Source organism: Molothrus aeneus, chromosome 2 (genome assembly GCF_037042795.1).
Source record: "Molothrus aeneus isolate 106 chromosome 2, BPBGC_Maene_1.0, whole genome shotgun sequence".
NCBI lineage: Eukaryota > Metazoa > Chordata > Aves > Passeriformes > Icteridae > Molothrus > Molothrus aeneus.
In genome coordinates this window covers 52,369,882-52,395,902 of record NC_089647.1, presented here as the reverse complement: position 1 = coordinate 52,395,902, position 26,021 = coordinate 52,369,882, and the positions used below count along the sequence as shown (strand labels likewise).

At 40.0% G+C, this 26,021-nt stretch overlaps 1 protein-coding gene across 3 annotated transcripts; it reads right to left on the bottom strand.

Moving 5' to 3' along the window:
• Positions 1–1,745: 1,745 nt before the first annotated feature.
• Positions 1,746–26,021, bottom strand: ATP7B (ATPase copper transporting beta). Of its 3 annotated transcripts, none has more exons than XM_066544949.1 (20): positions 24,815–26,021; positions 23,048–23,275; positions 21,783–21,946; positions 20,796–20,957; positions 19,281–19,357; positions 18,746–18,920; positions 17,974–18,207; positions 17,694–17,785; positions 17,447–17,574; positions 16,213–16,367; positions 15,892–16,026; positions 14,820–15,014; positions 13,105–13,287; positions 11,371–11,569; positions 10,048–10,194; positions 8,846–8,988; positions 6,797–7,000; positions 6,569–6,686; positions 5,708–5,810; positions 1,746–3,788 (listed from the first exon to the last, which is right to left on the bottom strand). In XM_066544949.1, exons 1-20 carry the CDS (start codon positions 25,992–25,994, stop codon positions 3,524–3,526), a joined length of 4,287 nt encoding a protein of 1,428 aa, XP_066401046.1. In that variant the 5' UTR covers positions 25,995–26,021; the 3' UTR covers positions 1,746–3,523. The 3 variants fall into 3 exon arrangements, with proteins under 3 accessions (XP_066401046.1, XP_066401045.1, XP_066401047.1); XM_066544948.1 differs by having other exon boundaries at positions 6,569–6,704; positions 21,783–21,982; positions 23,021–23,296; positions 24,815–26,009; XM_066544950.1 differs by lacking the exons at positions 17,447–17,574; positions 17,694–17,785; positions 17,974–18,207; ... (3 more) ...; positions 21,783–21,946; positions 23,048–23,275 and adding an exon at positions 10,378–10,412 and having other exon boundaries at positions 10,048–10,177; positions 11,419–11,569; positions 24,815–25,997.

Here is a 26,021-nt window from a genome sequence, read left to right as displayed (position 1 = left end):
AGTTTAACATGACCCAGCAATGTGTGCTTGCAGCCCAGACAGCCAACCATATCCTGGGCTGCATTCAATGCAGAGTGGCCAGCCGGGGGAAGGGAATTCTGCCACTCTGCTCCACTCTGAGACCCCACCTGGAGTGCTGCATCCATCTCTGGGGCCCCCAGCATAAGAAGGACATGGACCTGCTGGAACAGCTACAGAGGAGGGCATGAAGCTGATCAGAGGGCTGGAGAGCCTCTGCCATGAAGGCAGGCTGAGAGAGTTGGGGCTGCTCAGCCTGGAGACAAGAGGGCTCCAAGGAGACCTTAGAGAACCTTCCAGGGCCTGAAGGGGGCTACAGGAGAGCTGGAGAGGGACTTTTGACAAGGGCATGTGGTGATTAGACAAGGGGGAATGGCTTCAAACTGACAGAGGGTAGGTTTACATTAAATATTAGCACGAAATTCTTTACTGTGAGGGTGGTGAGGCACTGGCACAGGCTGCCCAGAGAAGTTGTGGATGCCCCATCCCTGGCAGTGTTCAAAGACAGGTTGGATGGAGCTCTGAGTAACCCAGTCTAGTGGAAGGTGTCCCTGCCCATGGCAGGAGAGTTGGACTAGATAAATTCTAAGGACCCTTTCAACCCACACCATTCTATGATTCCATGATTTATGCAAGTTTCACAGCCATTTAAAGCCTAAGACATTATGCAAATATAATGAGCAAAACTTTTCCAGTTCATTTCAAGTATGAAATAAGTCAGGCTCTTCAGCACTTCTTGAGAGCAGGATAGTGTGGTCAGTCCTCTACTCCAATAATTTTTTGGTTCATACCACTTTCACAGAAATAAGAGAAAGCCCATCTGGGGAGAAGGTCAGGAGCTGGTGTAGGGCGGCTGCCTGCCCCACGGGAGGATTCACCTCTGACTAACACATTATCACCAAATATGCGCCTGATTGCCATGTGCCTCTGAAGAGCCCCCATCTGAAACTTCTTCCAATCTTCTCCACAATTTTTCCTGTTACACAGTTCCTCCCTAGTGACTAATCTAAATATTCTTTGGTTAAATAAGCCTATTATTTTCTTGTTCTATTCACCATGAACATAAAAGACACTGAAAAGATGAAAGGAATAAATTGTTCTCTTTCTATCTTGAGACTTGTATTTCCTTATGGTATTCTGTAAGCAAAATTACTCAAACTCCATCAATCTTCTTCTGTTTCTCATTCTCATATAATTACATTCTCACGTTTTCTAGATTTCTGTTAAATCTCATGGCCCTTCTCTGAACTGTTTTTTCCTAACAAGCATGACATATAAAACTAGACCTGCAATTTCAGCTGATGCCTCTCCTGAGCAGAACAGAATGAGGTATTTTGTCATCTGGGTGATACAGTCTTTATACCTCTCTCTGTTTCTCTTTGTTTTGCAGGATCACTGTGTGGTTAGAATGGGTGACAAAATGAATGCCAGACAACTACCTGACCTTTTTCAGCTAAGTTGGCCTTTAATTCCTCTCTGTTCTGTTTGCAAAGTTTCCTGGTTCTGTCCAATTCCCCAAGATGACTTTGAATCCTATTTGCACCCTTTAACATGTTTGCAACCTCACCTGTCTCAACATGAAACAACACTGTCTCTTTTTCCCTCCTAAATATCCTGCCTAAAACAGATCACAAAGCGGTCACAAAACCTTGTGCATATGTACCCTGCAATCCAACAATCTCTCTTTATGCCCTTTTTATTCTGAACCCCTCAATTAAAAAAAAAAAAAAAAGACACACAGTCATTTGTTTATTTTTTTTTAAAAAACCAAAGCATATTTTTACTATAAGGACTGGTAAGAAAACAGAGAATAGTAAAACTTCAGACCCCCTTTCCCATGTGGACATGCACCTATGGCATGTTTGAAAAGTATGTGTGCTGTGAAAGTAATCTCTACTTATATAGAGTTTTAAAACTGATTTGTAATTATATTTAAGACAGTGCTGAGAAAATGGGAAGACTCATCAAATGTTTTAAGAACAATTCTTTTCCTCTCTGACTTGTTTTTCATTTTTACATTAGGAGAAGCAGGATTTGAACCCATGTTAGAAACAGCTCTATATTTCAGTCAATGAAAAGAAGTAATTATTTCATGTTGTTTAGCAAAGTATTTCTTTGACTATAAAACTCTGCTTACATCAGAGTCCCACAGCTGGACAACACAGTGCTCTGGAACTGCATCCAGGGCACCAAAACTGTTGATTCCTACTGTCCTGACTCTAAAAAGTGTTAAGGGGTGAATCTGACATCCACAGGGATGAAGTTACTGCAAGCTTTGGTAAAGATGTTAAAGCAAAAAAAAGGTTGTCCAGTACTTTGATTTCTCATTGAAGTAAAGAGGGGAACTAAAATCAATGCAAAAAAATAAATACAAATTTAAATTACAAATTTTCTTAGTTCAGGTCCTGTCATTTATTCATATGATGGCAAATAGAAGCCCACTTTAAGGCCATTTTCCACCTTTATAATATAAACTTTTAGCTGCATTTTAAGCAACCAGCAAGCTGGGGTTAAGTTATGCAATAATCTCCCTCAGTTCAGCTACACTGGAGTCACACCAGTGCTAGTTCTGCTCAGTCATGCCAAGGTAAATACCACCTTTGCCCACACTGGCATAAATTCTTCACTCTGTCAGAGGAAAGAGACAGACAACTGCCCAACTCTGAGGAGCTCCCTGGGGTCCAGCAAGGTATCTTGGATAACTGGGACCAGGAACTGTTCTGCCTTTATGGATTTCAACTGGAATGGAAAGGTTCCTGGTGACTTAAAGGAGTTTGTCCCAAATAGGAATATCTGTAAACATAATGATAACTCATTGAAGATCTCTTGTGCAAGAAAAAGGGGAAAGGGGCTCATATGGAGCAAAAGAGAAAATCAAAGAGAGCAGTAGAAATGTGCATCAAAAGGATGCAATACCTCAAAGCAATACCTCTTTGAAAAAGACCTTTCAGAGAGTTGAAGCAGGTGAAATAACAAAGTATTTTTGGTCCCAGGAGATGCCATAAATACAAAGTGTTCCCAGAGTGACATGACTAGTTAGGATTCTGTGTAAAAATTCAAATTCTGACCACAGAGTCCCTTATGCCATTGATAATTTCATTTAGACACAAATTAATATTTGGCAGCTCTGAAAATACTCTTGCTTTATGTGGTCTTGAAGTAATAAGTTTGACAGAGTGTAAAGTATGAAATTTGGTTCCTAGCAAAGAGTCACAGAGAAACTCTTTCAGACTCTGCAAATTACAATTTTACATTATTTCACTAAATGCTGTGTGCAAACAAGCCAGTTCATTACAGTGGCACAGATTATTTCCATAACTAGAAATAACTGGTGACCTGAAAAAAATCCACAATCCATGCAACCCAACGCTGAGCTGAGTTGCAATTGTCTTACGAGCTGAAGGAATACTTCACTTACAACACTGAAGCTGCTGATGAAATAAGTCAGTCCCTCCCCTGGCTGGGGAGGAGGAACATTTCCCCCCTGCACTAAGTGTCCAGAGCTTCAGATGTACTGCTCCTCATCCGCTCTGTTTATGAGCAATGACCACTTGCCCCCTTCCTCCTGGATGAAGCCATTGTGTCTTGGCAGCCTATCTGAAGCCAGGGAGGAGAGGGACACTTGGCTTGTCTGGTCCCAAAGAGATGGTTTGGAAGAGTCCCTCCTCCTATCATCCATTCCAATGTGAACACTGATTTGAGAAGGAGTGAGTGGCTTCATGCGGCCTTGAGCTTGTGCTTCGTAACTTTCTGTGTCCGGCTTCTTGTAACTGAGAAAGAGAAAGAGAAAAGATATTTACAACAAGAGGCCAATGTGTAGAAGCATCTGGCACTGGAACAAATCAGAAACTTCTGATAACCTAAATGAATTGAAAGTGTTTATATAGAAAAAATAACTTTATAGATTAATTACACATGTTTAAATTAAATTTCCTATCTAATAGCTCACCAACAATTAATTTAAAATGTGTGGTGCCAAGAGTGTAAGGGTCTCAAAAATCAGTTACAGAATAATAATTGTTATTACTACTTGAATTTTGAGCCTGCCAATTCTCTCAAGCCAAGACAAGCACAGAAGGAAAAGGGAGGATGATGGGGAAATGCAGAACACTCCTCAAGATGTTTCTGGTCTGAGTTTTCAGACATTCAAAACCACATACCACTGATTGAGCACTCTTCTGTTGCATTTAGGGATATGGTTTAGTGGTGGTCTTGGTGGTGCCAGGTTAAAGGTTGGACTTAATGATCTTAAAGGTCTTTTCCAACCCAGATGTCTCTATGATTCCATGCACTTCAGGCACAGTGTTAAATAGCTAAGAGTACATCACACAGCATTAAAACATTTCAATAATAAAAGAGAGGGACTCTCAAAATGAGGTTCTTTAATAAAAATTATGAGTTTGCTGAATTATTAGAAGTTTCATAGAAGACAATTGCAGGTAAATGGACTCAATGATACAAAAATCACTTTCTGATGCAATGCATACTAAGTCAAATCCCAGAAATGGCAAGTATGCGTGGTCTTCTTCACATATATGTATACCATTGTGTTCTTTGGAACCTGAAGTTCTGTTCACCTCATCTGAAGCTTCAAGAAATATTATTGTCCTAAAATGCATACTGTAAGACAGCTTCCATAAATCTGAAGCCAAATATTTTTAGGCTTCAGATTTAGGCAATATCTACCTACCTAAAATGGTGTGTGACACTTAATGAAATTGGCACAAGGTCAAACAAAATGGGAGAATTAAGGAATCCTGTTATAGAAATTTCTCATCCTTTGAATAACTATACACTGAAACCTTTTAGGATGAAAATCCTGTAGTGGTAGAGCTGACTCTGCAAACAGTCTTGTATGTATGTAATTTGTATTTATATTGTGGTCTCACTGAGCATTTGCAGGATTAGAAACATGATGTAGGAACAGATTGCCCATATTTGGAAAATTAGTTTATACTATACTGTACTATACTATAATGTACTATACTATAATGTACAGAAGACCCCAGCTACAGTAAAAATATGTGAAGGTTTGGACCAATTTCAGACACCATAAAAAGTCTTATTCTTAAAAGCTGTTTGCTTTCTATGCTGTTAAGAACAGGTCCACTGTAATTGCCAAAAAGGGTACCCAAAAAACGTAGCATTAAAATGAATAGAACTTGAAAAATCTTGTGGTAGATCAGAAATTGGTTTGCTTCCAAAAGAATAAAGAGAGATGCCTTATCTGCAGCAAGGTGTAAAAGAATAAATACACTGCTTCCCTCTTTCTCTCTGGCTAACTTAAATAGACAAAAATAAAAACCAAACAGGTTCAAATATTTTTTTCAAAAATCTACTGTTACATTATGGAGAATTATCTTTCAAACTACTTGTTCACTTGATATTCACAGCAAAACCTCCTGACCATTACTTTACTTGGTATTGAACTAGATCTCCACCACATGGTCTCAGGTGACATCCAGTCACACTTTTAGCTGCTAGTTAAAGCATACTGCATATACCTTAGTCCAGGTAAGTTCATAATTGTGGCACCTGTCTCTTTTGGAGCCAAGGATCAGACAGAGCAATCCCAAGCTAATGGACTTGCAGGTACTTTTAGATGTAGAAACCCCAAAGGGGTGTCTCACTTGAGTCTCAGCCTCAGTACTGCCACAGCTCCCCAGCTGATAAACACAAGACAACTTGCCATTTCAGCTGCAGTGAAGACAGCAGGACAGACACAGAAGAAGCTGCCATTGCAGCTGACCCCATCCAAGGCTGAAGCACGAGGCCAAGAGGCATGAACACACCTAGAAAAAAAACATATGGACATGAGCCAGAGCTGCTCATCCCAGCACAGGCATTTCCACCCCTGCATAGCACAGAACAGATCAGCAGGTCTACAACACAACTGCTGAGACCTCCAGAAACACAACTAGATCAATATATGCATTTACTCACTCATTACTAAACATGTCCCTTCCATTGCAAGGGATGACCTTTGCACCCATACAGGTACAAGACTGCAGCCACAGGGCAAGACTATTCACCCCTTCCAGATATTCTGCACATATGAAACACAGCAAAGGCAACAGAAAGGCATGGCACTAGTACAGGAAAAGGAGGGAGAAGTTACTCATAAACAAAACAAGGAATACCTGAAGTAAGTTTTAAGTAGGAATTTAGAGCATGAGAAGCTGTCTGACAAAGGCATAAATACTACAAGCAGTAGGAGAGAATATGTGCGATTCAGGGCAAATAAAAGAGGGAGCACCCAAAAGTAGGATGGCACATCTGATTAGAGCTGGGTTTGAATATACAGGAACTAATCCCCAAGTACTGCTATATGAAGTAAGAGCATAGTTTTAATTTCATCTAGAAGTATTTATTCCTAAGAGGCAAGCAAAAGGAAAAAAAAAAGTATTGATTTCACCCTCCTTCTACTAAGTTTTAAATAATCTAGGAATCTGTTTTTGGTTTCTTGAGCAGGTAATCAATCCTATAAGAGGCACCACAGAGATCAACTATGCTGCTGCCTTTGACAAGCTGAGCTCTTGCAGTCACATACCTGCTGCTATGGGTATTCCAAGCAGATTATAAATTAAGGCAAGAATCAGATTTATTCGTATTCTTCGAACTGTTCTCTTGGATAAGTGAATACTGGCAACTACGTCCAGCAAATCATTCTGCAAGACAGAAGAGCACTGAAAGTTTTCCACATGCAGTCTTCAGAAAACTAAACCAAAATGAGGAGTGTGAGTGATAAAAGAAGACAGGCCAAAAGTGTAGTGCTCACTCGGATAAGGACAACATCTGCAGCTTCAATGGCAACATCGGTGCCCGTTCCAATTGCAATTCCAACATCAGCCTTGGCTAGTGCAGGGGAATCGTTGACTCCATCACCAACCATTGCAACCTTCTTCTTTCCATTTTGGAGCTCCTGGACCTTTGCAACTTTGTGAGAAGGAAGAACCTCCGCAAAGACTTTTTTGATCCCAACCTACATACAAAGAAAGACACCCCATGTTGGTGACATGCTTCATGCTGGAAGGAAGAGCCCTTTGCTGTTCTAGGTGAAGGGGCAAACAGGAATATCGACCAAACTGATTCTGGTGAAGTCAACATTTGCAAGCTACACAGAAAACTGAAGAGCAACATACTTTTGGCATAAGAACAGGAATGGTAACAGCACCCTCCTACTGCAGAGATGCTGGCAAACCATACTCTACCCTTCACATCAAGCCCTGCATGGCTTCTGGAGCTCCACTGTCTCAGCAATAAAGATTTGTCTTTGAAATACCTTCAGGAGTGGTGACGCCAGCACTTCCCTTGGTCCTGCTGGCCACACTATTGCTGATACAGGCCAGGATGCCATTGGCCTTCTTGGCCACCTGGGCACAGCTGGATCATGTTCAGCTGCTGTCAAGCAGCACCCCCAGGTCCTTTTCTGCTGAGCAGCTTTTCAGCCCCTCTGCCCCCAGCCTGCAGCACTGCAGGGGCTGTTGTGACTCAAGCACAGGACTTGATACTTCACCTTTTTGAACCTCACACAACTGGCCTCAGCCCATCAATCCAGCCTGTCCAGATCCCTCTACAGAGCCTTCAAGGAGATAATGCAACACATAAACCATGTAGGATCAATTACAGCAGGGGAAACACAGAGACAACAAGTATGTGCAGGTCTCAGGGAGATTATAAAAATAAAGCAAATGGCTGGCTAAATGCTTCTACCCATCCACATGGTAGCTTATGTGGAGTTGCTAGCAATGGCTCGACTGTTGTAGTTGGAAAACAGATGTCTCTATTAAATAGTACTGGGATAATGCCCTTTGTTTGGCTGCCTCACTAGGCAGAAGCAGCTTTTAACCACAGAAGATAGGAACTCTCTTTAAACCTTTTGAAAAGTAACATTTTATAACATTTTTAAAACTGCTTACCATTTCTTTCTATTGGAGAGAACGTTCCAAAAATTCAATGACAATGTAGGTTGACACAAAATAAGCTTGTTTAAAACATTCATGTCTGTTCCTGGAACCATAAATTCAAGCTTGTTTCTAAAAGACTTTTTCCCCTTGACAAAGAAAATTAGGTGGGAAAGCACTTTATCATAACTGAACACGAAAGCGAAAGTGTGAAAGCCAATAGGAGGAGGATTAAAGCATCACATGGAGAAACAAAACAGACCTCACAGCACAGAAGAGCGTGCATACCACAGTGCTGGCTGAGTCAGCTGTGTGGTGGGATACCTGAGGAAAGCAAAGTGGCACGTGGTAAGATTAGAAGTAGACCAATACAAAGGGAAAGAGGGAAAGGAAGATCGAGAGGGTAGAAACATAGCAAAGGAGAGTGAGAATCTGACTTTTCATTTATATTTGCCACTGGGAAAAATATAAACCCAATCTCCTTTAGACTGCTATGCTTCTTAGCAATAATTCATATTGTTATTGTTAAGATAATGTCAAATCCACACTGTGGATTGCCTAACTGTGACCAGGACTGCATCTTCAAGGAACTTTCCTTCATCACTAACCAAACAGGTCTGCCTTTCAGTGAAGGGAAACGGGAGGCTTCAGTTCAGCAACCAATTACTGCAAGAAACTCCATTACTCTGGAGAAGTACTGACTGCATGTCTACAGTGGGATCTTAACACAGCCACTGGCCTCTACTCTGCCATAGGACTTGACCTGATTTTCAGTCCAGTTCAAGAAAAATTTGTCTTCATTTAATATATCCAGAGAAACTGCAGTTTCAGGGAAACTGAAGCTCCTGCTTCAAATTCACCAGGGCAAATAGGAGTTCTAGAACCTCATTGCTTAGCTTTCTGAACCACAGAGAAGCAGATACCTGAGTAGCAATGGCTTTTGCAGTTTTCCTGTTGTCCCCTGTTATGAGCACCACGTCTATTCCCATGCTCTGCAGTGTGTGCACAGCAAGGGCTGCCTCCTGCTTGACAGTGTCTGCTATGGCAATCATTCCACACAATGCACCTGCACCAATGGAAACATCCTCCGTCAGAGAGAGCTGTGGGAGGGAAAGTGGCACCAAGAGGACAGAGGTCCCCCTCCATCCCACTGTGGCAGCCTGTGAAATAACACATTCTGAGCCACATTGACACTTGTGTCTGCAGCTCTCTCACTTATGGTCTTTTCTTCTTATCATTTGCCTGTTTCAGATATTTAGGGATCAGGAAGATGAGGAGGAGAGTAGTTTTTAAACAAGCCTGACTTCTATGTTTTATGGTATGGAAAAATATGATAGTGGGTCAGAGAAAGTGTTGGTATTTGTGCCCAGGTCAGATGTTAAAGCCACTCCTCCAAGAGGAAACATATAGCGTCTGGTTTTATGTCCCCATGTCTTTCAGGGTTGGATCTCTACTAGAATTAATTACTTTTATTGAGAAGTCTTGCATCTGCCTTCCAGTGCATTGGCTCAAAGGTGCATCCATACTTCCTTCACAAGCAAATGCCTTTTAAAATTGCTCTCTAGGGGCACCAAGAATATTTGCTCAGTAAATGAATCATTAGCCTCATTTCAAGATCACAGGTGTGCTGGCAATCTATCACCATTGTAATCATTTCTCATATCAAGGTATTGTCTGGGATCTCTTTTTGCATGGTCAAGAGCAGAACCCCACTGGCAAAACTCACTTGACTGATCTAATGAATCACCATGTTTATTCATGCATGTTTATTTATGCATGTTTTGAAACCAGTGATGTGATAGGTTGGTCCATGATCCTTAACTGACATAAATTAGGACTGGACATGGCACCATATTGGCACTGCTTGTTTGAACAATGACCCTACACAACAGGGGGTACAGAAATTAATTCTTAAATTAAAACCTACACAACAAAACCTTATAAACACTGTTGTGTGGTAAAAGCTTCTTTTAAGAACACCTTGATACTTCACAAGCAGTTCTGCACTAAAAGATTAGTAGTTTCTTGACACTAAGCCAGTGATCAACTGCTTCAGATTGTTTTCATCTGTTCCACAGTAGGATTGACTCATACTTGTTAAGTCACTCAAAGGAAGAGCAGTTACCATCTATAGCCACTAGTATGGCAGTCTGTCCTTTCATTTCATGGTTTGTCATTGCATCATTTACATCATTTGCAATATTCAAGCCATTGCGTCGCATCCACTCACGATTTCCTATCAACACCGAGTATTTCTGAGAAGCTGATGGACCTTTGTGCAAAGACAAAAAGAAAAATGAGCATCTCAAAAGCAGTGTACACAGGCAGAGATGTTTCAGGAAGACAAGTTAGGTGGAGGCACTGCCTGAAGACAGCCTGATAAAAGTTTTCTCTTTCAAGATTCAATCTGTGCCTCTTTACACACAAAACTGTGTCATGGACTTAATGGAAGCACTTGCTCGTGTTTGCCTTTGTCAGCTGGCATTGTTTCTCTGAATAAGCACAGTACACACATTTAGTTAATGCCATCCTGCTTTGTTCCCACAACTAATGACTTTCAAATATAAAAGCTATTTCTGACAAGAAAAGAGTAGTGTAGTTCTAACAAACAATGCACCTCATTATGAATCCAATCCAACTTCACAAGAACAATATAAGCAGGTGAGAAAATATTACATTAGAACCATTCACAAATGGCACAGTTCTGATGATTGAAGTTCTCATTCTATTTAATTCTTCTAATAGCTTTCTCAAAAAGGTCAAGAGCACCACAGCCTTCTGAAGAGAACTGATGAGCTCCTTAAGGAAGGCTTTAAATACCTTTTCTTTCTCTCCTACACTACAAAATAGCAAAGTGGCATCCAGAGAGTCTGAAACAAACCTGAATTTTATTGGCCTAATCAAAACTATCAGGCACTAAAATAAGTTTTCAGATATAGCACATTTTGTTTTGCATCTGCTGAATAGGTTTGAGGGGTTTTTTTTTAATTAAGTGCCTTGAGAGGTATATGAACAAGAAACAAAAGGTCCAAATTAATATGGAACTAAAGGGTAGGATGTAAAAAGTTGCAGTAAGATAATATATGTTAAAAGTAACTGCTTTAAATGGGAAGATAATGCAAACTTTGCTGTCTGCTGGACCATTTTTCTGTCCAAAAGAAATATTGCTGGGTATGCCTTATTGTCCATGTATTGTATGGAATTTTCAAGTACCCATCACTGTACCTAATTCTCAGTTAAGTTTCTGAATTGCAGAGAGAGATCAAGAGTTGTGGAGAGAGCTTCAATTTTCGTTAAAGCACATTTTTGTCCCTCCTGTTCTTTGCCTTCTTCTGCCCCATATCCACCTTTCTCTTGTACATAGTCTGGTAGGTGGTCGGTGCTGTTGGTTCATTCTCCCCCACACTGCAGCTGGCACAGGGGCAGCACAGGGCAGATAATCACTTACCTTGTGATTCCAAGAGTGGGATAACTCCATTATCTCCCAGAGGAGCACTGCTGTTCCCAGTCCTGTTAGCATCCAGCTTATTGGGAGCTTCCTCAGCTGTGCCAAGGATGGCCTCAACTCCTCCAACCTTGCAGCTGATACCACAGCCTGGGACTGCCTGGAAGTCGGTGCAGTATCCCAGGCTCTCAGTGCCAAGCTCCTGAAGATGTAACCAGAGGCCATCATCAATCTGTGCTGCCCATGTGGGGTACAAACATTAGATAACTTGCCAAAAAGAGGCCTCATTCCTCCCCCTGGCAATGACTGACCAACTGAAAACTAGCCTGGAGTATCAGTAGCACAGAACCAAAAAAAAGGATGCTCTGGGTGTGCTGTGGCTTAGACTTCTAGAAAGGGGCAGCCATACAGATCACAGCCAGGTCTCAGCCCTAGCAACAGCAACCACAAGGAACAGCTTTTTCTGCCAGTTCAAGGATGAAAAAATTAGATTGGTGGTTCATGCCTTCAGCCAAGACTAGGAATGAAAAAGAAATATTTCAACATTAAGCCACCCAGCTTAAAATTCTAGCAACTTCTAATTACCCTCACAGACTGTGGTGGATCAGACCTCTTTGTATATATGTAAGAGTACAGTGAAAAACTGTATCTAATTCCTAGAGGGATCTGTCTGGATGTTAGGAAAACTAGCTTTTTCTGTTGAGTTAGGGAGAGAAGCCAGTGAGTACCTTCAAGATGAGATTCAGGGATTATCAGGACCCTACAAGTCACAAAAAAAATTGAGAAAATATTAATTTGTAAATAAGTTATTCTGGGTTGTCTCTGAAAGCTGGAACTACATGTACCTCTCAGTGATCTTAAAACACAGGGATGACAAGGCAGGAGGTAAGAACATCAGCCAACACTATAGCATTACAATTCATATAAGCCATGATCCAGTAATAACTGCTGCATGGGATGACTACAGAACTATCAGGGCACTAAAACAAATTTTAAATTAAAAATGTAAAAAACAAGGAAGGCAATTGCTTTGTTGCTTATATTATCTTTTTACTTCTAAATTTATGTTTTTACTTCTAAATTTCATCACTGAAAGATCTAGCAAATTTGGTATATTTTTAAAACTATTCCCTATATCAATTAATGATTTTTCTTAGCAGACATTAATTGTTTATTTACATAGGCTTCCTCTTTTCACTGTGACTTGTGTTTTACTTCTCCCTGAAGCCTGAGGAATACATGACATATATGACCTCTGAGGATATGTAAAATTTGCAAAGACTTGAGTAATTGATGAATTCATTTGTGAAACTCACAAATGTTACAGTTTAATATTCAAGCTTTAAAGCCTTTTGCCTAATTTATTCAGATGAGCAAGTGACTCATAGAAGTGACTATAGTCAGATAATATGAAATGTCATCACACACATTTGCTTCATGATTTTATTTTAAGTATAATTATTCCTCCTGCATATATTCCTTATTTTCTCTTTAGTTCAAGATAAACTTAGCAAGATCTTCCTTCAGAACTCCACATTGTTCCCAGAAAAGCACAGCTTAGATAAATACACTGTCTGGTAATGTCCAGAGCAAGATGCACAACAATGCAATCTCCCAGTTTTCCAGTCTGTTACTGTTTTGGCAGGCCCTTTCCTCTGGAACCTGATCATTTTATACAATATTGTTGCATTTTCAGTGATGCCTTCAGGCCCTGGATGAAAGAGGAAGGCCAAATACCTCTTTGCAGTATTTAGTGACAGCCATTCCTAAAGGATGCTCGCTGCTGGCCTCTGCTGTACCAACAACAGCCAGCACTTTCTTCAGGGGGAGCACAGCTGTGTCTCCCATCAAAAGCAGCCTCATGACTTTAGGAACTCCATAGGTGATGGTCCCTGTTTTATCAAACATCACAGTCTTGATCTGCAAGAAAGAAACACAGTTACTGCCTAAGCCCTGCAAGCGCAGGGATGCTGGTATGGTTATGGCACATAAATACAGTCAAGACTTTAATAAACAGTTGACTATATCCACACAAAGACAGAATAAATCTACAGAAGCAGGGATTCCTCAAGGTACCTTGAATTATCTGTACAGCAGGCCTCCTTATGCTTTCTTATTAATTCCTCATAAAGCTACAAGATCATCTTGTGCCCATATCAGGATCCCAGACAACAGTGTAATTGTAGGACTGAGATGCATATGCAAAGGACAGAACGTGTATTCACATGAAGGAGTCATGTAATGGCACCTTAATCACTTTTACCACAAGGTATGTGATGCAAAGTCGGCTTTTTTCAATGCAGTTCAAAACAATCAACAATGATACTGAGGAAAGAGGACTCAGGAAGGGGTTTGGTCATAAAGAAGATGCAAAGGGTGCAAGAAGTTCAAGAAACAATAACCTAAGCAAAATTGATGTCATGCTATTCACCAAATTCAGCCATCACTTGTCAGCCAAGCCAATGGGTCTTGAGGAATCAGAAATGAACCAAAAAACTCAGCCCCACATAGACTGGAACTCAAAGTAAATTCTAATCCTGAAAATAAACCCAGCAGAAAGAAACACAAACCCCACAAACGTAGCAAAGTAGGCACTTATTCCATATCCAGCAACACACCAACCTTGCAGAATCACACAGGTCACCTAATTTTCAAAGCCCTGACCATAGCCTTGCTTGGATCCAAAAGGTAAAAACTTCCAGCATTAATTAGCAGTCTTTTTTATATCTTCCCAGAGACTTGGAAAAACTTGTGCCCCATGGAAAAACTTGTGATCCTTGGAAAAACTTCTGATCAAGTAATAACAAGAATTATCAGTCTGATTAACTTGCTGTTACCATCCTCCTCCCTTAAAATGTTCTGCATATGTCTAATATAGCCTATCACAGCATGGTTTTGATTCATTTTCTTTTCAGCAGCTGTGGATATGTCAAACCTCTTTCTCCTTCAACCTCTTCCTCCTCTTTGCATATTTTTTGTGTCTTCGAAGGTTTTTTTTCTGCCTCCCTTCTGTCTTTCTTGTCTATACACTAAAACATCTTCAAATAATTATTTTTTTTCCTTGCATTTTAAATTTTTAACTACTGATCATGAACAATATGCATTTCACAAAAGGTTTCAGAGGAAAGAAAAAACTCAGTGGATTATTGGCTCTTTTGCAGAAGAGGATTAGCATGAAGAAGATTGCCATGAAGAGGATTAGCAGCCTCACAGTCATGAGATGGTAAGGTATGTTGGCTCTCAAGACCTTGCTATGACTACTTTGAAGAAGGTTCAATTTATCTTCTTAATCTCAATGAGCAGCAATGAATTAAAGGAAAAAAAAAGGGAAAAAAAAAAGAAGGAACAACTTTCCACCCTCTTTCTTTGAACATGCAGAATTTCCTGGGGAATTATTTTTCATATTGCAATATCTGGGTAAGCTACAAAAGTACAGAATGAACTGTATTAACCTGATGTGCCATTTCCAGGGGTTTTCCACCTTTGATGAGAATTCCATTCTGCGCAGCCACTCCTGTGCCCACCATCACAGCTGTGGGGGTAGCCAGGCCTAAAGAGCAAGGGCATGCAATGCTCAGCACAGTGATTGAGGTTTGAAATGCAAACCTCAGTATTATTTCAGCTTTTGAAATGTTTTTGCTCTGATTCTGCAAGAAGAGGGAAGAGAAGGGGGAAAAATTAAAGAAAGATATGTAAGAATGCCGACAGCAGATAACATAGGTGTACAATCAATCACAGTCATTTCAGAAAACACATTTATCCGGAAAACTTCCGCACAGGAAATCAACCTATTATTGTTACTGTAATGCTAAAGAAAGGTCAATGATATGAATTGTTTATTTTCTAGATTTTTTGCTGCTCAAGCATACAAATGTTTGCTCCTGCTCTGAGTCTCCCAGATGTCACATAACTTGTGGGAATTTCCTTTAAAGCTTAGCAAAGGAGAATGCTATTTCCAGATACACAGACACACCCCCCCCACCCCCACCAGTTGCTGAGCATAGCAAATATACATTTTAAAAATAACAGAAGCTCAGCTTCTTTCTCAAGCCAAAACCACTATCTGCCATCAGAAACAGGAATGTCCACAAAAATTTCAGACATAACAGGAATGGCTCAGCTCCTTGCAATACAGCTATAGATAATGTTTAGCCCAGAAATTCTGTGAATAATTTCCATTTGTAAGAACCCCATGCAGAACTAAAGGGTAAATGCAAAAATATATTTATACCTGAAGAGAGATTTTAAATAGCATCATTATCTGCTCTATGTAGAAAAGACCATGTTTTACAGAAGTATTTACAGAATATTCTGGGTTGGAAGGGACTCACAAGGATCATCAAGTCCAACTCTTAAAATAAAGGTCCATACAAGGATTGAACCCACAACCTTGGTGTTATTATCTAACCAACTGAGCTCCTCTCAGGGTGATTATAACATCAAACCCTACATCAAAAAAGCATCTTAATTACATTGGAAGATATCCCAACACAAAAACCCAGTTATAATAATAAAACTACTTACAGGAAAATATTTTTTAATAATATCAAAGTTTACAAAACCAATTGTGATCCATGCTATCAATGTCACAGTTGAAATGATGATGATAAATGGAACAAAGTATCCACTAAATTTATCTGCCAGTTGCTGGATAGGTGCCTATAAAAAATAAACCCAGTTATTTGCATGTTTGTGGTTGAAACACATAAATATGCAGAGTTCATGAAAATACACAATAGTTCTGGAAAAACACAGTTTGCTGAAGTATATTAGTATCAAAACATATAATCTTTTTATTATTCAATCAAAAGCTGTGATCAAGGTTTTCTTCTCCATTATTTTTACCTTTGACATTTGAGCTTCTTCCACCAATTTTACAATCTGTGCCAGAGTGGTATCACTACCAACATGAGTTGCATTAACAAGAAGTGAGCCATATGCATTTATAGAACCAGCAATCACTGTGCTCCCAGGCTTTTTCATGACTGGCATAGGTTCCCCTGGAAAGAGAAGGTAAGAATAAATGAGTCAATACCCCTAACAGCATAATCCATTAGCACACAGCTCATTCTATGTTAGCAAAATCAGTAGGCTAAGCAATAATGACCAGAAATCACATACTGGGTATCTCTGACTGGTGAAGACAGGGATAGGTAGTGTTATATTTTTATAAACCTTTTTATAGGATTAATTTCAAAGGAAATGCTGTTTCCTTGATCATAACTTTTCAGTAAACCATACCTCAAAAGGGCAAGGAACAAATTGGTTGGAAAAGGTACTTCTAGGAATTTCTCCAGTAACACCTTGTATAGCAATGGGAGTTTGAGAAATCTGTTTCTATCTCCATGACCCTGAGTTTTCAAAGACCAGAATGCTTTTCTGTGGAAAAGCTCCTGTTCTCCTGCTACCTTTGCACGAATACAAGCTCTAGAACATCTTTATTTTGTCTGTTTTTAGTGGTAGTGATAACAACTGATTCCTTGAAGCTAAAGGTGTCCCTGTTCCAAACTAGAACAAGTAATCCAATGCCAGTGCAAATTTTTGTATCTTTTACTTTATTTATAAGAATTGTACAAGGCAATGAATCCTTACTATATTTACAAAATGAAATTAAAATTTCAGAACATGTAAAAAAGTCCTATGACCCCTAACAAACACGAAATTTCAAGGCTTTCTTTCCCCCTCCTTGCTCATTGAGACAGCCCTGTCATACAAACTCCAGCATCTCATCAATATTTCCACACCATCCTTTAGAACTTATTTCTGAGAAGGTATCATCTCTACAAATACATTCCAGGAGAAACTCCAGCCAGATCACTGGAATAAGGACAACAGTGTTATGACTCTACCTATCCTATCAGTAGGTTAGTAAGGGGCCAGACTGAGTGGAAAACTTTCCGTTTTTTAGGGTGTGCACAGATGCAGGATTTTAATTCAAGCTTACAAAGCCACAGCATCCATTAAGCCACAGCATCCTGTGGCTATTCAGACAGCAGTGTTTGGGTTGGGTCTGCTCTCTTTTCTTGTAATAAAGAGTTCCAGAATATTTCACTTCTTTGTGTAAGATAAGGGAAGTTACCAGTAATGAGAGACTCATCTGCCATAGAACTGCCGTCAATGACCTTTCCATCCACTGGGAACTTTCCACCAGGAACAACTTTTATAATATCACCCCTTTGAACCAGTTCAACAGGTACTTGCTCCTCCCTGCAAAAGACACAAGCAGAACAGGCAGGTTACTTATGCTATCAGCTTTCAGGTTAACTCTATCAAGCCTAGTCTGTGACCCAGGCAGGCTGAAGGGATTTTGAATCATAAATACATACCTGACAATAGAGTGGCCAGGTCCAAGAGTCACCACAGTGGCTTCCGTGGCTTGAAGAGACATAAGCTTAGCAAGAGCTTCTGAGGTCTTGCCCTAAAAAACAGAGATTAATGCTTAAGATACACTGAGATATATAAATCCTGATATGTAATTAACACAATGAGCTCTAAACAACCTTTCATGTTACAGACTACACCAGAAACAGCTGAATTCAAAATTCCTCTGAATAGTTTACCCTGCTCCTATCATAAATACACAACATTTGTGTGAAGATGAGTTACCTTGGCTATGTGTTCCAGCCATCTGCCGAGCGCAATGAACACAAACAACATGGGAGGAGTGTCGAAGAAAGTGACAGGGCTTTTCTCTGCCTTTTCAAGGATTGCTACTATCAGGATCACGCAGGAATACACATAAGCAATCGTCGTGGCCAGCACGATGAGCACATCCATATTGGCTGTCTTGTGCCTCAGGGACTTGTAAGCTTGCACGTAAAAATACCATCCACCAAGGAACTGTTGGTGTGAGCAGGGACAGACTCACATTGAGATCAGTAACCACAGAGTACATAATACTGCCCAGGGCAGAATTAAAACCATGCAGGATATAATGGAAGGCATTGCTGACCCAAGCAAATTTGATATTGATACAACTTCAAGTCTACTAGGAGACTGATTCCATTGATATCCTCTCATTCACACTTCCTGGTTCTCAAAACCAGCGAATATCATCCTTTTCCTTAGCAATGCAAAGTACACAAGTCATAGAAAATGAAAGGATTTACCTACAGCTAGCCAATTAGTTTGCAGATCATCAGGCATCTCTTTATTTTAATATTACCTTCTCCACTTGTAACTATCTGATGCAACTTTGACAGGAGGAAGAGCTATGAATTGAATAAATATGAAATGTGCCACTTTGTTCTGCTGAGGTGGTACAGACAAGAGGGCAGGCCTAATCCACTCAATCTTTCCATTTCTGTCTTTATCACATCAGATCACATAAATGGGAGATTAATAGAAAGCAAGCCCCTAGGAAGCAGTATGGACATACCTGAACAAAAGTGCACAGGATAAAAAAGAGAAGATTCAAAATAGATAATCCAGGAATGAGGTTCTGTTCCAGGACCTTAGACCCATGGTCTTCACCATTGGGTATTTGCATATAAATCATTAAGACTACAACAGGGATACCAAATGCTAGGCTGTACAAGAAAGATTTCCTCCACCTGAAAAAGAAGAGCTGTAAATACATGGGTTTTTTACACCCCACTAAGGCCCAGCTGTGCTAGTAGTGCAGGGCTGGGGTTATTAGCACTGTGCTAACACACAGCTTTGGGATATTTGCAAAGATCCAGTATTTTGGAACAACTTCAGTGTCTGCAACATGTTTAACTGTATAGACTTCTGGCAGTTAAAAACTAAAACTAATGAAAGCAATAAAAGTACTTGAACCAAATGGCGAATGGTAAAATTAAATATGCTTTACACAAGAATAATCTAATTAACTGGGAAGAGTGCTGGGGGGAATAGAGTTACAAGATATGATCTAGACATGTTCTTTAGTGAGAGAGAAAAGAAATACTTACTGCTGTATTTCCTTTTTATGACTCAGGTTATGTGCATTTGGATCTCTTTTAGCCACAGAAGCATGAAAGCCAATTTCCTTTTTATTGAAACAGAAGGAAAGATAAGTTAGTTTTGATGAAGCTAACCATATTACTTAAAACACATTTAAATTACACTACTTTTAGAAGAAATGTCAGAAAAGGACACTGTTCCATGTTTAATAAATTCCATCCATTTATTTACTTTTAGATTTTGCCGAAATGAGAGGATATTTCAGCCAGTAGCCAAAATTTGGACTGCAAAGGACTTCTGGTGCTTATACATGAACACAGTGTATAGATGCAGTAAGTGTCCAAGTTCTTAGGCATGGGGAGCCACTGAGAGGTGGAATTCTAGTCCACTCCTCCTAAAGAAAAATATATGCCCTTTCACCCCCACTGGAATAATCAGGAGATATGGGACATACCACAAAGGAAGTTAAAATGCACAAGCCACTGGGAGCTTGACAACCTTATGAGCAAGTCCCTAACACTACAGTTTAATAAATACACTTGAAGTTGAAAATTAAAGTGTCTAAAGTTAGTTTAAACCTGTAGGACAACAAACTGCAGAGCAAAGCAGCCCAGAAACAAAACCAAGAAAAAATCCAGTTTTGAGTCACTTGGGTGAGTTACTGCAGTAGAACCATGCCTCCTGCCCAAACACACAAAAACCCAAGCACACTTGCAAGAGCAATACACTTAAACTTCCCACCTGCATCATGAAATGCTTCTGTGACAAAATATGCTTTAGAGAGCTACTCTGCCAGCCTGAACAGTCTACTAGTCAACATGTTAATAACTGCAGCTGCATCAGTTCTGTGGTGTAGCAGCTTTTTTCTGAGTAAATACTCTAGAGCATGGAAGGCAAGCAGTGTTTGCTGTACTCCTGACTACTCACTGCATGCACCTCATACAGTATGATCTCTCTTCTGGTGGGACAAAAAAGAAAAGGGTTTTGTCCACATCTCAACCTTCATAACAGTAGATTTTATGATCTGTGTGATTACTGGTAAACCAGGATTTTTTCATTTAATATCAGGCTGTATCACAAGCTGTTTCCATTCAAAAATATGTAGGGATAGATGCAAGCGTGTACAGAGATATGTAATGCTTGTGGCATGAGCTGTAGCAAAACTTCTTTTTCAGCCTTTGTCACTGTCAAGAGAAAGAAGTACTTTTTTTCTAAATTAGCAACACTTCACTGAATTAACTGTGATTCTACACATAGAATTCCAAGAAATGAATATATGACACTTTTGCCAGGTAAAGATAAAAAAAGGTTCATTTTGTAGTTTTTAGTGTGTGTTTTTAGAGTAACAGCTGGGGGGCCTATGCATTCCTGTGGAGCACAGCAGCCTCACCACAAGAGCATAAAAACATGGCAATAACTATGGCATCCACAAAATCAGTGAAACCTCTCAAATATCAGCTGCTTTATTTCCTTCTAAGTTTCACCATGTAATTGTCCATACATAAAAAATTTTCAAAGCCTACCTTGATTACTTTTATAATATCTCGAGGTCCAATAATTTCAGGATCGAACTGGATGTGAGCTTTGCTAGTTGCAAGTGCAACTGAGGCAGAGAATATGCCATTTGTTCTCATGAGTTTGGATTCAATATTGTGAACACAAGAAGCACAAGTCATCCCTGTAATCTAAAGAAAAGACAATTTTAGGTAGTTAGCAATCCCCCACATTCACCCAGTATTTGTGGGTGTACTTGAGACAAAGCCTCAGCATAAAGGTTTTAATGGTTTTATGATCTTAAATGATACAAAGCTGAGAACATAACTATCCACTTTTATTACAAAATTGTGCAGACAGCAGACAAAGTCACAGCCATGTATTTGCATGGTAACACTCAGGCATACTATTAACTGTAAAAGTATAACTAATTTGGTTCTATCAAGATTGCCAGAGCCAAATTCTGCATGTGTAACTTCATCTCTCTTGAATTTTCCTGTGGCTTCAATAAGGCATGTTACCACTTTGTGATCTATTAACACAGCAGCAGACTGATGTTCTCTGTCTTGCAGTAAATATCTGTCAGAGAATAAAAATTAGTATTTGAGGAATCCATCCTTCAATAAGAAATTTACTAATTTTACTGATTTTACCCAAAGCTCCTAGATCTCTGAGCAAAGCCTTTAACATTAGCAATGCATATTTATTGACAAATTCTCAGTTACTCAGAGTCTGTAGTAAAGTGCCTTAAAGGAAAACTTCTGTTTCATTTCTGATTTCTAAGAAAAGTCTAATCTGTACATAGAACTGTCACTTTTTATTTCAGTGCCTTTGGATAGGTCCTTCTAAGACAAGTTGATTTTGTCTTTTCAGCAATTATATAAAAAAAAAGTGTCACTAGCCAGAACTGTGCTGCTGAAGCCACACTGCTCAAGCAAAGCTATTTGCAAGAAAATCAGTCTTCTAGACCCGACTTTTCCATAACAAACATGTAATTTCAAATACACACGACTTACAAGAAGCTCCACTTGCCCTTCTGTTTCTGCATTATTTTCCATGATGGTAGCTTCAAAACCCAAATTCTGGATCAGTTGTGCTATTTCAAGAGGCTGTATGAGTTCTGGCTTGTATTTTATCTCTGCTTTACCTGCCATCAGTGCTACTAACACTGAAACAATTCCTGCAGTGGCAATAACAAAAATATTAGATAATGTAGCTCCTTTGAGGGAAAGAAAAATAAAATATTACAAGGGACTGTCAGTGAGGACTGTAACAACTTAGAGGTATTATAAGCCTAATGATTTCTCTCTGCTTCCTTCTAGTGTTTTTCTCTAGTCACAACAGCAAAATTTTTACAGAGACCCAGCCACACTGAGTCTCCCTCTAGCAATGAGAGGAATTGCAAGATTTACACAGGAAAGGAGATGAGTTTTGCTGTGATCTAATGAGACAAAAAGGATGTTTGGAAGCAACCTTTACATCCACTGCAGAAAGATCTGCCCTAGACTATTGTAGTTTGAAACAAGCCCTGCAGCACAATGCTATACCTTTATATTTTCCTATCCTTCACCCCTCCTTATTTTTTTAATAAATAAAAAGCCCACAAAAATCTACATTAAAATTGAAAATCAAAACATAAAGATTACAAGGCAAAAAAAAAAAATTGGTTTGAAGAGCTAATGATTATTTTGATTTCTAAATCAAGGCAGTGAGACCACCACTGGGAGACTGAGGAGCGAGTAATCAATAAGCCAAACTCCCCAAAGGCATGCTGACACAAATGAAATCAGACATTGCTAAGGCTCATCTGTTAATCTTCTACATGGCCAGAGGAAAGGCAGCCCCAGCCTGCAGACTTCTAGACCAGTAAACACCACTGTGCCTAAGCTCACCCTGGCAGTGGAGCCATACATTTGTTTGCACCTGCTTGTGTAAATATGCCCGAGCATGCCCGAGCTCTCAATGGCTCTGGAGGAGATGGATTGCTTTGTAAACCAACAAGGCCCTGAAAACTAAATGACAACCATTTCTTTGTTATTGTCTTCAGAGTTATTTGAATTTTTTATCACTTTACAACCTGCTACAAGTATGTTCATCACGTTTGCCCACCAGTGCAACAGGATAGTTAAACAGTGACATAGTTACATTAGCACTAAGAGCATTAAGTCTATTTAACTTCCAGATCTTGTATGACAGCCTCTTCTATTAATCTCATAGAACATATTTTCCATCCCATCATCCCTTATCATTAGACTCATTATAGGAATCTTTAATTTATTACCATCTTCTTTCTGCAAATTTCTTTCAATGGTAGACACACACGATGCACAGGTCATGCCTGTGATCTGTAAAACACACTTTTCTTCTGTGCCTCCACTGAGCTGGTTTGACCCATCAGGGTGAGGAAGAGCATCTGAGGAATTGCCTTGGTGAGGAGGCTCTGGAGCTCGAGGCTGCACAGCAGCTTTGCTGGCATCAGGCTGGCACCTGTGTTCTCCAGGGGCGGTGTCTTGAATAAATGCACAATACACTGAGCTATTCACGGTGTGACTGGATGATGCAAAAGTACAAACAAGTCACATTTATCAACCACACAAACACTCACAGTTGTTTGGAAGGTGACACAATAACCTTAGTCTATATATGGAAATAATATAAGTTGTTACTATGCTTATAAAAATACATATTCACCAGGGCCACTTCCATGACCATCTAACTCTACAGAACCAGCTTTCCACATTCTTTCCAATTTCAATGCCTAGAGCTGTCAGCTACCTCCACTTGATAAAGATATATTGGTATCTAGAGGGTCCTTATCCAGCACAGAGAATGGAGTCCAGTCATACCCATTCTGTCATTGTTGCCATCTATGCAGGACTCATATCACTTCATCTCAAACAGGCTTCTCTTTATGGCACAGCATTCACACTGTGAGTACTGCAAAATGAGTCTTGGAAGCACCCCATAGACCTGACCACAAACAGGCTCCTTGCAAACATTTTTATTCTTTGCCAGATATTGAACAGACACACAACAGCTCCAGCTGTGTTCACAAACTACCTCCCTTGGGTAGAGGTTTGTATAAAGGAGCAGGAATTGCTTCCAAACATGTTAAACACAGGGGGGTCCCTCGTTTTCCAGATGGAGTTGGAACTCTCCCACCAACAAATTATAAACGAAACAAATTATAATTAAACACCACATACAGGGCCCTCCTCATTTGTAGTAGTACCATAGATTCAGAATGATTGGACCCATGAGAGAAGTGAATAGGATGTGGTTTTTTGTGATCAAACTACTTAATTTCAGGTAAACTGCATCAGGTATTTCAAAGCAAATATGTTTGGTTGAGGCAGGTGAAAATTGCCACATTCGAAATTTGCGAGAGAGGAGATTGTGCATCAAAACAATTTTTTAAACATTGAGCACATGTACAAAATTCATACACTGATGCAACTGAAATGCAAAAGCAGCTGTTGCCCCCAAAGAGTACCTGCATTTTGCCACTCACCTTGCTTAAAGCACAGTTTAGTGAAGTAAGGTAGGCAAAAATACTGAAGAAATAAAGTTCAAAGGCTAAAGACAGTAAAAAGATTTACTGTGAGTAAAAAGACAGTAAAAAGTAAAGGTTTTAGCTAGGTAAAAAGTGGTTTTAAAACTTCATGAAGTTTGTAAGTTTTAGTATTCTGGAACATAAATGTAAACATTTGGTTTGATAGATCTACTTAAAGCAGCCTGTAGACATAGGAGGATGCCTACTTCAGGGGGTAAGGAGATGAGCTACTTGAAAGGCTTTGTACCTCAGGCTTTTTGGCTTCATAATGTAACTCAGCTCTTACACCCACTGCTGCAGTTATTAAGGGCTGAAATAAGGTGCCTTACAGCTGAAACCTCTCTCCCTTGTTAAATGAGGTCAGATCAGGCCAGGCATTCAGAAGAGACAATGCCAATGCGATGCTTTAAGGGTTTCTCTCCAGAAAGGAATCTCAATGCAGACCTTGCATGACCCACCCTGGCACGCTACCCACAGAAGAAAAGACACTATTACCTGTCAGCACAGAGGCATCAAATCCCATGTCTTCTATGGCAGCTCTTAACTCTTCTCCACTAGTGACAGTTGGATCATAGTGTATGGTCCCAGTACTGCCAGCTAGAGAAACTGCTATGTTCTTCACTCCCTGCCTCTGTGATACAGCCCCTTCTATGGACCGGACACAAGAATTGCAGGTCATGCCATCAATCTTAATAACAGCCACATGTGTCGTGCCTTGTGGTGGCTGTCTGATGACATTGTATGTGAAAGTACCTGAGGGAGATGCTGTTTTATTTGCTTCTGACTCACTAAGGAGGCTCACTTTAAAGTTTCCAGGTGGAAGGGATTCGATAGCTTGCTGGAAAGCTGACAGGGTGATTAAATCTGGGCTGTACTGTACCACAGCACATTTATGCTCCAAAGACACTTTAATACTTTTTATGCCAGGAAGATCTGATATATTTCCTTCGATGTTTCTGACACAGGACTTGCAGTGCATGCCCTCTATCTGTACAGTCACTGTTGCTGTGCTACCCATCTTGGGGATCAGTGGATCCAGCCCATCACTCCCAAAATTTGCAGGTGTCTCCCTCGGGTTTGCATTCTGCAAGCGCTGGAGATCAAGGGCACCCAGCTTCAAAGGGGCTGATTTACTTTTAATGGTGCAGTCGTACCCCAGGTCACTGATGTGTCTCTTGAGGTCATCAGGCTGAATGATGTAAGGATGGTAAGCAATAATTGCTTCTTGGTTATCAAGTGACACCTTGATTTTTGCCACACCGTGCAGTTTCCTAATCTTTCCTTCAATGTTGGTGACACAGGACTGGCATGTCATGCCTTCTACCCGAAGCTTAGCTACTGCTTCTTTCAAGCTTGGCAAATTTACAGTTGCTGTTGTCAACTTCTCTTCTGCTATGTTGGCGTCAAAGCCCATATCCAGAATTTCCTGGCAAATCTGTTCAGGGCTTATTTCCGACCGCCGATACTTGATAACAGCATTGTTCTGTTCAAGGGAGACTTTAATTCTCAAAATGCCCTTCACCTTGGAAATTCGGCCTTCTATCGACTGCACACATGATTGGCAGGTCATTCCCACAATGTTGACTACCACAGTATGCTCTTGGGAAGGTGGAGAGGGCATGGTTTCAGAGCTTGCCTCATAGCCTATGTTGTCAAAAGCAAAATTATGCTTCATTGTAGGCTTCAGCTCACAACCAAGAGG

Coding starts and splice junctions, on each gene's coding strand:
- ATP7B (XM_066544948.1), bottom strand. CDS start 25,994: ATGAAGCATAATTTTGCTTTTGACAACATAGGCTATGAGGCAAGCTCT. Junction 20,958..21,782: donor AAGGGCAAGTGGAGCTTCTT/GTAAGTCGTGTG, acceptor TCTTTTCTTTAG/ATTACAGGGATGACTTGTGC. Junction 13,288..14,819: donor CCCTGGAAATGGCACATCAG/GTTAATACAGTT, acceptor TCTTTCTTGCAG/ATCAAGACTGTGATGTTTGA.